A 14,150-nucleotide genomic window follows, 5' to 3' on the forward strand; every position below is an offset into this window, starting at 1 on the left:
AAACTGACAACTAATGAAATACCTCTGGCTGTCCAGGGTTGGCGCACAGAGATAGAGAGAGAGGGAGAGAAAGAGAAAGAGAGAGAAAGAAAGCGGGAGGAGGGGGCAGGTTTGGATGGGGGGGGTGCTGTGCTGTGGTGTGGAGTGGCGGTTGTAACGGTTTCAGGATGGGGTGGGGTGGCGGAGTGAGGACTGTAGAGAAAGCTGTGACCCCCCAGCCCCTGCCAAACAGCCTATCCATGGCTTATCAACACAGCACTCTGGGCACAGAGAGAGCAGCACTGGCACCACATCCACCCCTGTGCTGCCCGTATATATTGCACCCCACAGTGCCACTTCAAACCACTGGCACAGGCAGGGACTGGTAAGGGTGCACATTTCGCCTCAGTGATTTGTTTGTTTGTTTGTTTGTTTGTTTGTTTATTGTTTTGTTTGGCTTCTTTGATTGTTTATGTGTTTGTTTATTTATTTTTCTGTCATTTTGTGACACTTTGTGTCACTTTTTGTATGGTGGCCTCTGCCAGTTTGTCTCTCTGTGTTGTGTGATACTGTCTTTCCCTGTATTGCCCTGATTGCTATCCACACGTAATGATTAAAGTCAGGTCTACCATTACATAAGTAATGATTAAACAGGTCGTTTTTTTTCATGTCAGCATTTGAATTTCTATTGCCGTTTCCATTGGCTATGAAATGTGGGGAATGTTTTGCATTGGGACCCGCCAAGGTATTCCCTGGGAACTTTTATCATGGGGAACAGATGGTGGCTTTGGCGGAGCTCGGAAGCGACTCTTTTCTGTGAACTGCATTTCTCTCAGTGAATGCTGCCCACTCTCTTTTTTTCATTCAGACATTTCCTTTTCATCGCATTCCATCCCGGTTCATCATGGCCACTGACCACCCCACCCCTGTGGCTAAGCAGCAGCAGCCGGGCCCTACTGCATTCAAGGTGCACTGCCCACCATTCCACATGTTTGCATATCCAGACATACACACGCATGCATAAACAACACATATATTTCGGCACAGACACACTCCTATAGATGAAATATGTTTTGGTTGTCAGGACTTCGCATATTTCCAGAGCAACCAGCATTTTGAATAGATTTCTGAAGAGATGTTTACCACAATTCCATCTATGTATCTTTACTTTTCAGTTCAGGTGTTCTTATGGCTTTGTTTACATTTTCAAGCACTGTAAACGTGTAATGGAATGCATTTAAAGGCCTATATGATGAATAAGATCCATGCAGAGCTCAGATATATTGTGTTTATTTATCTATTTTTGACAACAAAATGTTCCTATTGAGCCTGGTCCAAATACATCCTTTTCATCGTATACACAGTATAGAGAGAGTAAATATGGTCCAGACGACCCTCTTGGCCACTGATACTTGATCTTCCTGCTCTTGGTCCTGGGCCTCTCTCTTTCTTCTCTCTCTCTCTCTCTCTCTCTCTCTCTCTCTTTCCTTTTTCTCTCTCTAACATTTGTCATGTGTGCTCTCATTTTCATGTTCTTGTTTTTTTCCATTCCCTCTCTGTCCCTGATGTCTCCCAGTTGGCCATCTTTGAGCAAGAGAACTTCCAGGGCCGTTGCCATGAGCTGACCGGGCCGTGCCCCAACCTGCAAGAGGCAGGAGTCGAAAGAGTGGGCTCCATCCTGGTCTACTGTGGCCCGTGAGTGGACAAGCAGTCACGTAAAAATAGAAGTCCAGGCTATTTACATTGTAGTTGTAAACTCTGGATCAGATTCTCAGAAATTGCCTTTAAAATAGATAAATTGCCAAACCAGGCAACTGTTGTTAGTGCCACCATTTCCCCTAGGGATCAATAAAGTATCTATCTATCTATCTACCAGTGCTATTGCAAATTAACATTCACAAGGTAAGTCTGTTGGCTGTAAGCTAATTAGCTTGCTAGTTTTAGACTAAAACACAACATCTTGTCAACAATTATTAGAGGATTAGGGTTTGGGGGTTAGAAAACTGGTTTAAGTGTAAAATGTTATTTACACTCTTTGCATGTTCCTACTACCCCCTGCCTGTGTATGTCTTTAATAATTAAGAAGCTGTCACATTCATTTTCGATTCATTAAGCCCAAACCATTGAACCCACCACACCCACCCAACTCCATTCCGTCCACCCTGCTACCCAAACAACCTGCCCCCTCCCCTCTTCTCCACAGATGGGTTGGCTATGAGCAGGCAGGCTGCAAAGGGGAGCAGTACATCTTTGAGAAGGGGGAGTACCCTCGCTGGGACTGCTGGACCAACAGCAGACGCAGCGACAACCTCTTCTCCTTCCGCCCCATCAAAGTGGTGAGAGAGGCCCACTTCATGTCTGTGTGTCCATCTGTCTGTCTCTCTTTCACCCCTACACTCCCTTCCCTTCCTTTCCCTGTCCTACTATCTCTCTTTATTTCTCTCTCCCTCTCTTGATCTCTCTCTTAATCTCTCTTTCTCACACACACACACACATACACATGTACACACATACACACACATTGTTTCTCTCTTTGCAACCACATCCATGTTTTCTTTTTCTCTTTTTCTATTTTCCTCCTAGACTTCTTTTATCTCACTCTTTCTTTCTCCCTCCCTCTATCTCTCTGTGGTCTGCCTGCCTGACCATCTGCTTGTCTGTCTGTTTATCTATGCGTGCCGCTGTCTGTACTCCTCCCAGCGGATGAGTTTGCTCAGCTGTCTGCATGGGGCTTTTTTATATTTGCTGTGAGACCTTTTTTTCATGTTGCATGTTTGTTTAAACTTCATGCTCCATATGTGCTTGTATGAGACACAGGACAGCCTGGACCATAAGATCGTCCTGTATGAAGGTCCCGGTTATGCCGGCAAGAAGATTGAAATTGTTGATGATGACGTCCCCAGTTTCCACGCATACGGCTACCAGGAGAAGGTGTCATCAGTGCGCGTCCACAGTGGCATGTGAGCCTCCACTGAACACACTGACATGCTGACTCACTTAGAAAACATTAGATTGATTTCTCTTGGCCTGAGAGGCAAGATCTGGATCTCATCAGAATCACCTTTTAATGGCCAAGTATGTTCACACATACAAGGAATTTGGTTCCAGCAGACAATTTATGTCACTCCAGCGGTCCTATAGAAAATATATACATATATAAATCTGTTAATAATGATAAATATTGTCTAGATGCCAGGGATAACCACTTGTAATGTTGCTGACCTGCCATTCCTTCTCCCTTCCATGCAGATGGGTGGGTTATCAGTACCCCGGTTACCGTGGCTACCAGTACCTATTTGAGAAGGGCGAGTACAAGGACCACTCCGAGTTTGGTGCCCAGGCCCCCCAGATCCAGTCCGTGCGCCGCGTGCGCGACATGCAGTGGCACCAGAAGGGGGCGTTCCATGCCTCCACTTAAAAAAGCAAACCCCCTCGCTCTCTCCCTGCACCACCTGCCACGCCTGAACGCCTCGTCTCGTCCGCCAACAGCCACCTCGCACACGCCCGCCCTCTGCCCACTCCTCACACATCTGTGCCCACTGCAACTGTGCCAGTGCCACCCTGCAACTGTTCAAACAAATAAATTATTGTGCTTCTCAAACTCTGGTGGTGGTAGTGGTGGAACTCCTTGAGAAGGTGTGCAGTGCTCATGTTTAAACAGAACAGAATACTAACTAAAGTTTAATAGTAATAAGACAATGACATGAGTATTTCCAATGATATTTTCAATCAATGGTAGAATGGTACATCAAGATTGAACATAGATTGACAGGTCAGACAGGAATATTTGTCATGGACATTGCATACTTGTTAAAGCTATCCTCACCTCACCTACAGTACACAATAACTGGGTACACATATAAAAACGGATAGGGATAGGAAAACAGAGACACATGGAGAAAAGACATTGTGAAGGAGAGAGAGAGAAAGAGAGAGAGAGGGGGGGAGGGAGAGCGATAAACAAATGCACATACAGAGGGGCTTCTGTAATATGATGACATATGTAATGGCCTCTGTACTGTATCTCAGTTCTCCTGGCATTGCAGGGGCCTTTAGCACCCTGTTAAGAGGCTGTTTACAGCTGTGGCAACATGGGATATCTCAGGAGCCTGGCTGTCTAATGACTGTGCAAAGGCCCCTGAAGAATTCCTGACTCGCTCAACCTCACTCTTCAAGACAGACTCTGATCTATTTGTGTGGGCTGTAGGCAAAGACTGTCTCTCTGACTCTTGTGTTTTTCTGTCAACAAGTGTGTGTGTGTGTGTGTGTGTGTGTGTGTGTGTGTGTGTGTGTGTGTGTGTGTGTGTGTGTGTGTGTGTGTTCTAGTGTGGTTACATGCTTTAAATTTTCACGGATAGGCAAAGAATTTAACAGTTACTGTGGACAAGTTTAACCTTTTCTGGGATCCTCTTTGTGGTCTGTCTGGCACTTAACCTCTTAGGCCCGCAAGTCCACACAGTCAAATATGCATGCAGCCAGGCACTCACCCAGCACTAAGCCAAACAACTCATGAAATTGAAAAATTGAAAGTGTTTTCTGGAGACATGATACCATTTAAAATACCCACGAGCACCTAGAGACATCGTAAAATAAAGTGCGTCAATATATGACCTGGATCCATAAAGAATATGATACACTGCGACCTGATGACTGGTGTGAAAACGCAAGTGAAGAATATTAAGTTACTGAAGGTCACAACTAAAAATTAATAATAGATTATGTTACCAGTACATTACTCTCAGACCTGTCACTGTTAAAGACCTTTTTTATTTTAGCATAAGCTGCGCTATTTACAAACTTTTGCCTAGAGACCAAGTTCAACATTCAGACACAGGGTTGTGCAATTCTTTGGCCTACAAAGGTGTAGGGTAATTCATTGAAGAGTCATGTCATCATTAAGTGCTCTGATAATGTTGCAACGGTGCACTATTACATAAGAATGTGTTACACGACCCTCAACAGTTTGCATCATTAAACTAAAACAAACTGGGGTATTGACAACTTCATTGAGGGCAATTATGGATGGGGAGTTCACCTGTTAAAAAAACATAATCAACAACAACAACAAAAACATCACTGACTACAGATAGAAACCTGGTATTTTGGTCTCATGTCTGGCATTGCCTGCTCTGGAGAAAGCTTCAGTAAAAATGGACAAACTGTGTACTGTTGAGCACCAACTAGTTTACCACCTGTCACATGACTGAGATAATGTGCATACATTTGGGCCTAAACTAAAAAATGTGGGCCTAAAATAAAAAAATACTGTATATTCTTGTCTTGTTTTGATAATTAGCTTTGAAAATGGTTTCACATGATGATAATTTGTGAAACAAAAAGTGTAGCCTAATCTAATCCTCCACTTAGTTGTTGCATTTCAACCTCATAAATTGCTGAGGCCTCTCCCAAGATGCCTGGTAGTGAGTGACTATTTTAAGAGCCTGCAACCAAATATGCTCACCCATTCTGGGGTCTCATAGGCCTATAGGCAACCATGTTCATTATGCAATACACTGTATACCCCACACCTTACATAATTCAGTTGTATGCATTTAAAATGCTCTCAGAAGTATTGGAGGGGGAGGTACAGTATAGGCACACATCGTAAGAGTACATGAATTACAACGGCCACAAGTTAAGTCTACCACTAGATGTCACTATTTTGCCGAGATTGCGTGAACAACTCAAACCAGAGCACAGCTCCAGAGCCACACAACCTGAGCGGTGGCGAGCTGCGAGTTCCCGACACGGCTCCTGCGCTGCGCGCTCCTGTGACTTGAAAACTTCTGTGCTGCATACAGTGAAGATCACAGGGATTTGGTCAGCAGAACCTGGGTGTACCAGAAACAACACATCTAAGGAAACACCGGGCCGGTTCCCTGCGCCGAACTGAATCATAAAAGATGGATGATTTAGGTGAGTGAGCGGAAGAACTGAGCGTTCATATTTTTTACAGGTCTATGATCTTTTTCATCAGTATAGCTGGATAGATGGCTAGCGAGCTAGCCTGCATGGCTAGCCAGCCAGCTAATTAAATAAGGTGAGTGAAACGTTTACCAGCGTCAGCGCGGAGCTTGAATAGCGATATCCAGCTATCCCGTGGCATGAAGGAAATAGCCCAACGTTAGCGAGCGTGGGAATAGTTCGTACTGAGGCCTGTAGTCAAGATTTTAGCAGATGAAAAAAACATTCGAATGACTGAGTTGCAGTGGCATGAATATTACGAGTTTTATGGTCCGTTCGCCCTGGTTTCTTTGATAATGTCCAAGTGTTGCTAACTTGAAGTTATGCTAGCTAGTTATTCGTAGGGGTTAGAGTAGTGCCATTTAACTGACCACCTTTCAGCTGTTTTGAGCTAACGTTATGTGTAGTTATGTGTAGTAGGTTGGTCTTTATTTGCTGACAAGTTGAATGCATTCCTACTTTAGTAACGTTACCGCCAGACTTTCCTACTCTATTTTTAATATAAAAGTGAAATATTTAGCCAACTAACATCAATTGTCTAATGTCAATATTAAGTTAGTTCTGAATGTCTACCGATAGTATGTTTAAATGTCGTTGTCTGGTTGTAATGTTTTCACAAACCATTATCAAAAGTAACTTCACTAATTCTGTAGCCTACAACCAGATTGAGGTTCTGTGGACGTGCAACGCCTGGACTGCGTATTATTAACAAATGTAACATATGTTATTGTAACAAATTTAACATCTGTGCCGCAGAGTAGTTTTGTGAAGCTGGTGGCGAATATAATACTTCGCCCAATGCTTGCGGTGCTCAGGTGTTTCAGTGGGTGGAAATACAGTGTTCTTGTTAAAAAAAAAAAAAAAAAAAAAATCCAGTTTAGGCTACTGTTAAATCGCAATTAACATCTAGTATATTTTCAAGCTATCGACCACATCCCTCGAGATATGTATTTGTTAGGCTGTATCCCACATGAAAACCAGGGTGTCCACAGGTTGAAAGACGTGGGGATGTCATTGACCTAACTCTATCGCCCAGGGCTTATGCCTCAAAGATAATGGTTATCGCAAGCCATTTCGAATTAGGGCGTTGGTTGCGCTGTCATAAACATACCCTGTCCCCCTTTTCTGACTTGTTAACTAACGCTTCTTATTCGCTATGATTCTTCAGAGTTAGAGAAAAAACTTTAACAGTAACCTTTTGGTACCCTACTGCTTGACATTATTGGGTAACATACGACACGCTTTTGCTACTGCGCGTTTGCATATCGAAGTATAGTCCCATTAGAAACATTATCTTCCACCCTGGGGGTGGGGAGTTGCTGAGAAGAAAACTAGCTGTCGCCAACAAAAAAAAACAAAGGAAGATTATTTTGTTCACATTGTAAAGAAGTTGTCTTCCTCCAGTTTTGGGTGCTTAGAGCCATACTTTGCACAATAAACCAATTAGAATCATTGATGATTATTATAAAGGTCGACTTGTTGTCTGTTTTTTGTCATGTTTTTTCTGTTGTCATGTTTTTTCTTCGCCCTCATATTCAGCAATTCATGCATATTAATAATTTGGAGGAATGTTTGAAAGACCCAAACCACTTTCTCATGTGAACAGGTGATTATTGTCAACCTGCCATGCTAACAGCTATTAGTGAAAAGAGAGTGTGGATGAGCCACTAAGGAGGTGTAAACCTCTCTAAGCCAAACTATCCTACACAGCTGCTAGTTACTTCAATTCTCAATAGACATGGTCGTCTCCATCTCCCATCATGTGCATGTTGATGCATGCTTGCTTTGAAATGAGCCTGGTTCTAAAAGAAAAAGAGGTGTGTGTGAGGTGTGTGTGTGTGTGTGTGTGTGTGGGTGCCAGCTGTGATGGCAAATAGATAGTCAGAAGTGTGATAAAGAGCTTGTCCTGATAGCGCCAGTCTGTGTGGTAGATAGAGGAAGTGTAGGAGGCTGAAGAAGAGGAGGGAACATCTGCGCGCTCTCTTTTTCTTTCTCTCTCCCCCTCTCTTTATTTTTAGCGGGGTGTCCTGGCCCTGCTGAAGTGCTGAGGCTGCAGCCGACAGGTAGCTCCTCTGACATGCTCACTGCGCAGGGTTACCTATTTCTGGCACATCACTCGTTTGACTGCAGCCTTGTCATACACACACACACACACACACACACTGGTCATGCATGCACGGATGGATGTTTTTTTACACACTCCAGAAGCAGATAGGATATTTATAAGTAGATGCTTATGGCATATGATTGTGGCATCAAAGCTGAAGCATCCAGACATTTGTATGCAATTGCTACATTTTGTAAATCGCCTTGTTTTTTATTAAAATATATATATTATATAAATAAATAATATAAGCAGCTTAAATGTTCATAGAGAATATCCTCAGTCATAATATAACTGATCAACTCACTGAATTGCTCCATAATGATTACAAATAATTATTCAGAATTAATAGAGGAACCAGCTGTCTGTAAATCAGCACAATCGCTATAAGTTTGCTTGACCACACACACCACTTCACAACCATCCACACACACTACCTCACAACCATCCACACACACTACTTCACAACCATCCACACACACCACTTCACAACAATCCACACACACACCACTTCACAACAATCCACACACACACCACTTCACAACTATCCACACACACACTACTTCACAAGCATCCACACACACACCACTTCACAACCATCCATTCTCATGTCCAGCATTTGGCAGGCTGTCTCAGCATTCACCAGTGGCAGTGACCACACTGTGCAGCCCCTACTTGCAGCACGCATTACCTCTTGGGGCGAAGGAATCGGAAACGGTCAAATATATGAAAGTATGACCAATTAAAGGTAAAAGACTCACCCATACTTGTGGTCCAAAGACAAACGAACACACTAGCTCTGATGCACTGTCACAGCGTACTAAATTCGAAGTCAGACAACCACATACACCCCCACACCACATCCCCTTTTTTTTGTTTGTGGTAAGAACAATTCGGCGACACACAGGCATGTGTTTACTGGCCTTCTCTTTTTAAGCAGCCTCAATGTTGCCTCTGTGTTTTGTGTGTTTGTGTTTGTGTACGGGTGTGGTCTCGCCTCTCTAGATGCTGTCAATCGGACTTATTAAGTGGGGAACTGTGGCATGTTTGTTTGTTCTCCCCTCTCCGTCGTGTTGCAGTGGGGCGTTGCAAAAGTTACGGGCGCTCTCTTTCCGCCCACTCGGAGGCCAGGAATAAAGCTGCAGTGTAGAGCAGCGTAGCGTAGCCCAGCGCACCATCCCAGCGCAGCTCAGCTTTGAGACATGATTCAGTCTCAGCCTGAGCCCTGGTCTGCAGTTACTAATTAACTCTAGCTTTTGTCATGTAATCCCCTGTCGTCCTCCTCACACACACACACACACACACACACACACACAGAAACACACAGAAACACACATATAAACACAGCCACACACAGCCACACACAGAGACACACATTTAAACACAGCCACACACACACTCGAAGACGTTGCACATACAAGAATGGGATGGGTGTGGAGGCGGAGGTGTCTTCCAAAGGGATCATGGCTAGACGTCTGTAGTACACAGATGTACACACACACACACACGCTTGCATAGAGTGCCCAAAACTTCCGGAGAATTCCAGCGGTACACCTCAGAGCCGCCAAAAGGGCGGAATCCCACCCACTGCCCTCCCAAGGTCAGACTTCTAGAGGCCAGACTGCTGTTTACAGGCAGAACGGGAGAGGGAGGGAGAGCGAGAAGGAGAAAGAGAAAGACTGCTTTGGGGGAGGGCAGTGCACTTTATGAAAAACCCCAAACACAATCACATGAGCGTGTTGGAGGATAATGAGAGCAGCGTGCCAGGGAGTTCGGCTCATGATCAAAAGGGGACTTCCACTCTTCCGCTGGTCTCTCCCTCCCTCCCTCTTTCTCTTCCTCTGTCTGAATGCCTGTCGTCCAACACTCCAGTCCACGTTGAACCTACAAAACAGCACAATAAAAGTTCCACTGAAACCTGTGGAGAGGATGTTTCCAATCACCCTCAGGAAGTTGTCATCTAGCAGCTCATTGATTGGCTACGCCAGTCAACCAGGGCCTTGTATCGTCGTACTGCCTGGTCTATATCAATTGGCTATGTAACAGGACTTGGCCCCCAGTGATTGGCTGCCCATCTCTCTCTTCTCTTCCCTGGTTGGCTGCACAGAGAAGGGTCTTGTCCCACTTCCCTCCTGCAGTGTTGCCGCTCCAGAGGGGGCAACAATCTCCAGTCGGCTCACGAAACATCGGCCCCGTCCCTATGAGGTCACCGCATGGAAACACTGATGTTGTCTGACACGGTTTCTGAACGGGGAACGCTCCATATGTGATGTGTTAAGTTTCATTTGAATGAGCTGGGGGATGAAAGGGCCCTGCTGGTTAAATACACGGCAGTCACGCTTCTTCTGGAGGGCTTTGGTGTGTTGGTTAATGAACAGACACACAGGAAGGAGGTGTGTGTGTGTCTTTGTGTGTGTGTGTGTGTGTGTGTGGGCGAAGGGCATACAGGTGTTGCTAGGGTAAACAGGTTTGCAGGTGAGGGACTCTGGCAAAGGGATTTCTGGACAGTAATTATGTGTGTGTTTAACCCATAGAAACAAAGTCTGTTTACTTGAGGTTGTAATGGACTAGGACCTGGCTGGACAAGAGTTTGAATTTAGGTCTCTCTTTTACTCCAAAAGTGTGCGTGCGCATATGCCAAGCTCTCTGCACTTGGACAAGCACCAACAAGACATGAATGTGAAATACCTGACTTCTACTAAATCTTTAGTGTGTGTGTGTGAGTGAGTGAGTGACTGAATGAATAACTGAGAAAGAAAGAAAGAAAATAGAGAGATATTTGGAGCGATGAATGTGGACAGTCCCAAACTAGTGTGTGACAGGGATGTAGAGTGAGAGAAGGCGCGTGTGTTTGAGTGAGCCCAACAGGGAGGCTGGACCTATGAGCAGAAGATATCTGGTCAGCAAACAATGCTCTCAAGTCTAAAATGTGTGTCTGTTAGCCCATGTGTGTGACTAAAGCAGAATGTGTGCATGCCATTTAGAAAGTGCTTTTTAGATGTGTGTGTGTGTGTGTGTGTGTGTGTGTGATTGTGTGCGTGATTTGAGTGAGTAGAGCAGTGATGAAACTGTGGAGCAAATCATTTCAGAGTGTTAATGTGTGTAGCTCGACCAGAGTGTGTGTGTGATAGATAGTAAAGGATTGTGTGTGTGGGGGGAATGAGGGGGAATGAGAGCTCATTAGCGCTATGTGAAGCTCATCTCAAGGCACCGTTAAAAATGACTGGAGTCAGGATGACTGTGAGTGTGTGTGTGTGAGTGTGAGGAAGCGGGGGAAGGAGGAAGAGAGGAAAGACAGTAAAGCAGAAGCTGTGTTTGTTTGTGTGTGTGTGTGTGTGTTATATCTCCCAAGGGAAAATGAGTAGAGCCTTCAGTGTGTTAAAGCCAGTCCTGTATGAGGGAGCAAAATCCAGCTTAGTTGGAGTGCAGCGATGCTGAGTCCAGCGAAACTGTTGAAGAGTGTCTAAAAGGACAACCCCCACATCAGCCGTTATCTGGGGATTCTCCGAGGGCTTTAAGAAAACTGGTGAAGAAGCGAAGTGTGTGTGTGTCTGCCTGTCTATGTGTGTTAAAGGAATCATTAAGGAAAGTCTTTGTTGTCCGTTTCTGTCAGGGAAATGGTGAAGTTATTTTTAGTGAAGTGTGTTTGCTCGTGCGCTCATTTATGTATGCACCACTGAACAATAATACATTATTATACAGTGATTTATTTGGAATTGGGAACATTTCTGTCACTGAAGTGAATGAGTGTGTGCATGTGTGTGAGAGAGAGAGCGCCTTTTTTGTCAGGCCTGCCTGAGTTGTGTGAAACAGTGAAGTCCGCCTTGGGTGGCGATGTGTCATTTTTGACCACCATTCTGTCAACATTGCCACTGTGTGCGTTTGCACACATGACCAGATCTTGGTTTCAGAGTGTTGGTTTGTGTGTGTGTGTTGGTGTGTTTTGGTGTGTGTGTGTGTGTTGGGCCCCGTCCACACGGAGACGCTTTTTGGGTTAAACGCACCGGTTTTGTTTCGTCTTGGCTGATCGTCCAAACGAATCCTGTAAACGCACTGCCCAAAACCGCGCTTTTATGAAACCTGGTCCCAGGGTGGAAAAATCTGAAACCGTAGCCCTTGTGAGTTTGTTTGGACGGCGAAACCGCATACTTGCGTATTGATGATGTCATCACCACACCTCTGCCTTGGACTTGACCCTTATAGTATTGCCTAACAATTTCATACATGACATTACCTACGATTACACTCAGTAGGATAAAAATCACAACTGGTGCTGCGCAGCGCCAATAGCTTATGACTTGGTGGACTGAACAGTGTTTTTTTGATGCATTCTAGCTACTGTCAGTGACGTGAGAGAACTAGTCAGAAGTTATTAGGGAAGTGCGGTGTAAGTTTAAATTAATTTGTGCATAGTGCCAGTGTCATTAATTTATTTTACATGTCTTACAACATAAATAAATGCATTCAGATATGAGCATACAAAGACGCTTAGAACTCAAGCCGATGGTAACGCACTAAATGCGAATGCGCGATTTGATCCACACAAACAATTCTGGTTTCCTTGTACTAGCCATTTTCGTTTGTATAGCCTACAGCGCGCAAGCTTTGGTCAATTTCTGTAAAGAAACAGTGCCACCTATAGGCCTGGGATATGAAGTAACGTGTTGAGTCGTGTTGAGATGGATCCGTTTGGACGCAAATATTCTTGATACGGTTCCAGGGAAGACGGAGGGGAAAAAAGATCGGTTTGGTACGTGTGGACTAGGCCTTGGTGTGTGTGTGTGTGTGTGTTTTGGTGTGTGTGTGTGTGTGTCTGTGTGTGTGTGTTGCTGTGTCTGTGTGTGTGTTGCTGTGTGTGTGTGTGTGTGTGTGTGTTTTGGTGTGTGTGTGTGTGTGTTGTCTGTGTGTGTGTTCTGTGTGTGTGTGTGTGTGTGTGTGTGTTGCTGTGTGTGTGTTGCTGTGTGTGTGTTGCTGTGTGTGTGTGTTGGTTAAGGAGAGAAGAGACATTTCCCCTTATGAGCTTTACTCACCTCCTCGCTGGCCTATGAATAGGAAACACACCAGCCTCCGCTGCTTCCTCTCTTTCTGTCTTTCTTGCACGCTCGCTCGCTCACTCACACCTTTAGCCACAGTGGTTTGCGACTCATACAGCTTCTATTCAAACAAGGGCAAAGTTAACAACAAATGCTGTGTGAAGTTTGAAAAAAGACCTTTGTGATTTTACTTCATATGAGGAACTTTCCTCATCAACAGTTTACTCCCTGTGTATCTGTGTGTCTGGCTTTCTGTCTGTCTGTGTGTCTGTTTGTCTTTCTGTCTGTCTCTGTCTGTCTGTCTGTCTGTCATTCTGTCTGTCTGTCTCCTCCCAACGCTCTCCTCTTGTCTTTCTCCAGAGTATGTTGAAAGAGGTTTCTCCAGAGGTTTGTTTTGGAGATAACGTCTCAGTGAAGTGTAATGATTAAATAGCTTGTGAGGAGACACTTGTTTTTTTATTGCTTTAGAGACGCTGCTGACACACAACCCTCCTCTCTTCAGCCCCCCACCACGGAACCTTTCTCTTTCTTTCTTTTTCTTCTCTCTCTCGCTCCCTCCATCCCCGTGGCTCTTGGAGCTCCAGCTGGCTGTGTGTTTGGCTCTGAGGTGGATGTGTTGTGTGTGATGTGTAGCGAAGCGACAGATGAAACCGCTCCGTGGTTGAGAGGGACGAGTCTGAGCACACACACGGCACTTTGACGCACACGCATACACACGCATGCATATACATGCACACACGCACACGCACACAAACACACACAAGCACACATGTCCAAACAGGCGTAGTCACAAACAAACAGCACATACACACGCATGCATATACATGCACACATATACACACGACCACAAACACACACAAGCACACATGTACAAACAGGCGTAGTCACAAACAGCACATGCCATTTGTTCACATAGATAAGATGATGACAAACATGCACAACATCAGCCTGATAGAAAACACACACACATAAACAACAAAGGGAGCGAGAGACAGACTGCTGTGTTTTGCTTGAAGCCCACGGGCTGAAGTTCTGCTTGTCAGTTTTGGATGCCGTTGTCCCTGAAGGCT

General features: G+C 44.8%; 2 protein-coding genes across 2 annotated transcripts in view; both read left to right on the plus strand.

Annotated features, from left to right (window-relative positions):
• Positions 1-262: 262 nt before the first annotated feature.
• On the plus strand, positions 263-3,580 carry LOC125304283 (beta-crystallin B2-like). The gene is made up of 6 exons (XM_048258407.1): positions 263-364; positions 848-946; positions 1,556-1,674; positions 2,183-2,315; positions 2,797-2,939; positions 3,229-3,580. Exons 2-6 carry the CDS (start codon positions 884-886, stop codon positions 3,395-3,397), a joined length of 627 nt encoding a protein of 208 aa, XP_048114364.1. The 5' UTR covers positions 263-364; positions 848-883; the 3' UTR covers positions 3,398-3,580.
• Positions 3,581-5,729: 2,149 nt separating this feature from the next.
• Positions 5,730-14,150, plus strand: part of pxna (paxillin a) — a 41,921-nt gene continuing 33,500 nt past the window's right edge. The window contains exon 1 of the mRNA XM_048258391.1: positions 5,730-5,895. Within this exon, the coding sequence (XP_048114348.1) occupies positions 5,883-5,895 (13 nt within the window). The 5' untranslated portion in view covers positions 5,730-5,882. The remainder of the gene's footprint in view (positions 5,896-14,150) is intronic.

This window comes from Alosa alosa, chromosome 12 (genome assembly GCF_017589495.1).
Source record: "Alosa alosa isolate M-15738 ecotype Scorff River chromosome 12, AALO_Geno_1.1, whole genome shotgun sequence".
Taxonomy (NCBI): domain Eukaryota; kingdom Metazoa; phylum Chordata; class Actinopteri; order Clupeiformes; family Clupeidae; genus Alosa; species Alosa alosa.

Coding starts and splice junctions, on each gene's coding strand:
- LOC125304283 (XM_048258407.1), top strand. CDS start 884: ATGGCCACTGACCACCCCACCCCTGTGGCTAAGCAGCAGCAGCCGGGC. Junction 947..1,555: donor CGGGCCCTACTGCATTCAAG/GTGCACTGCCCA, acceptor GATGTCTCCCAG/TTGGCCATCTTTGAGCAAGA. Junction 2,940..3,228: donor GTGCGCGTCCACAGTGGCAT/GTGAGCCTCCAC, acceptor CCTTCCATGCAG/ATGGGTGGGTTATCAGTACC.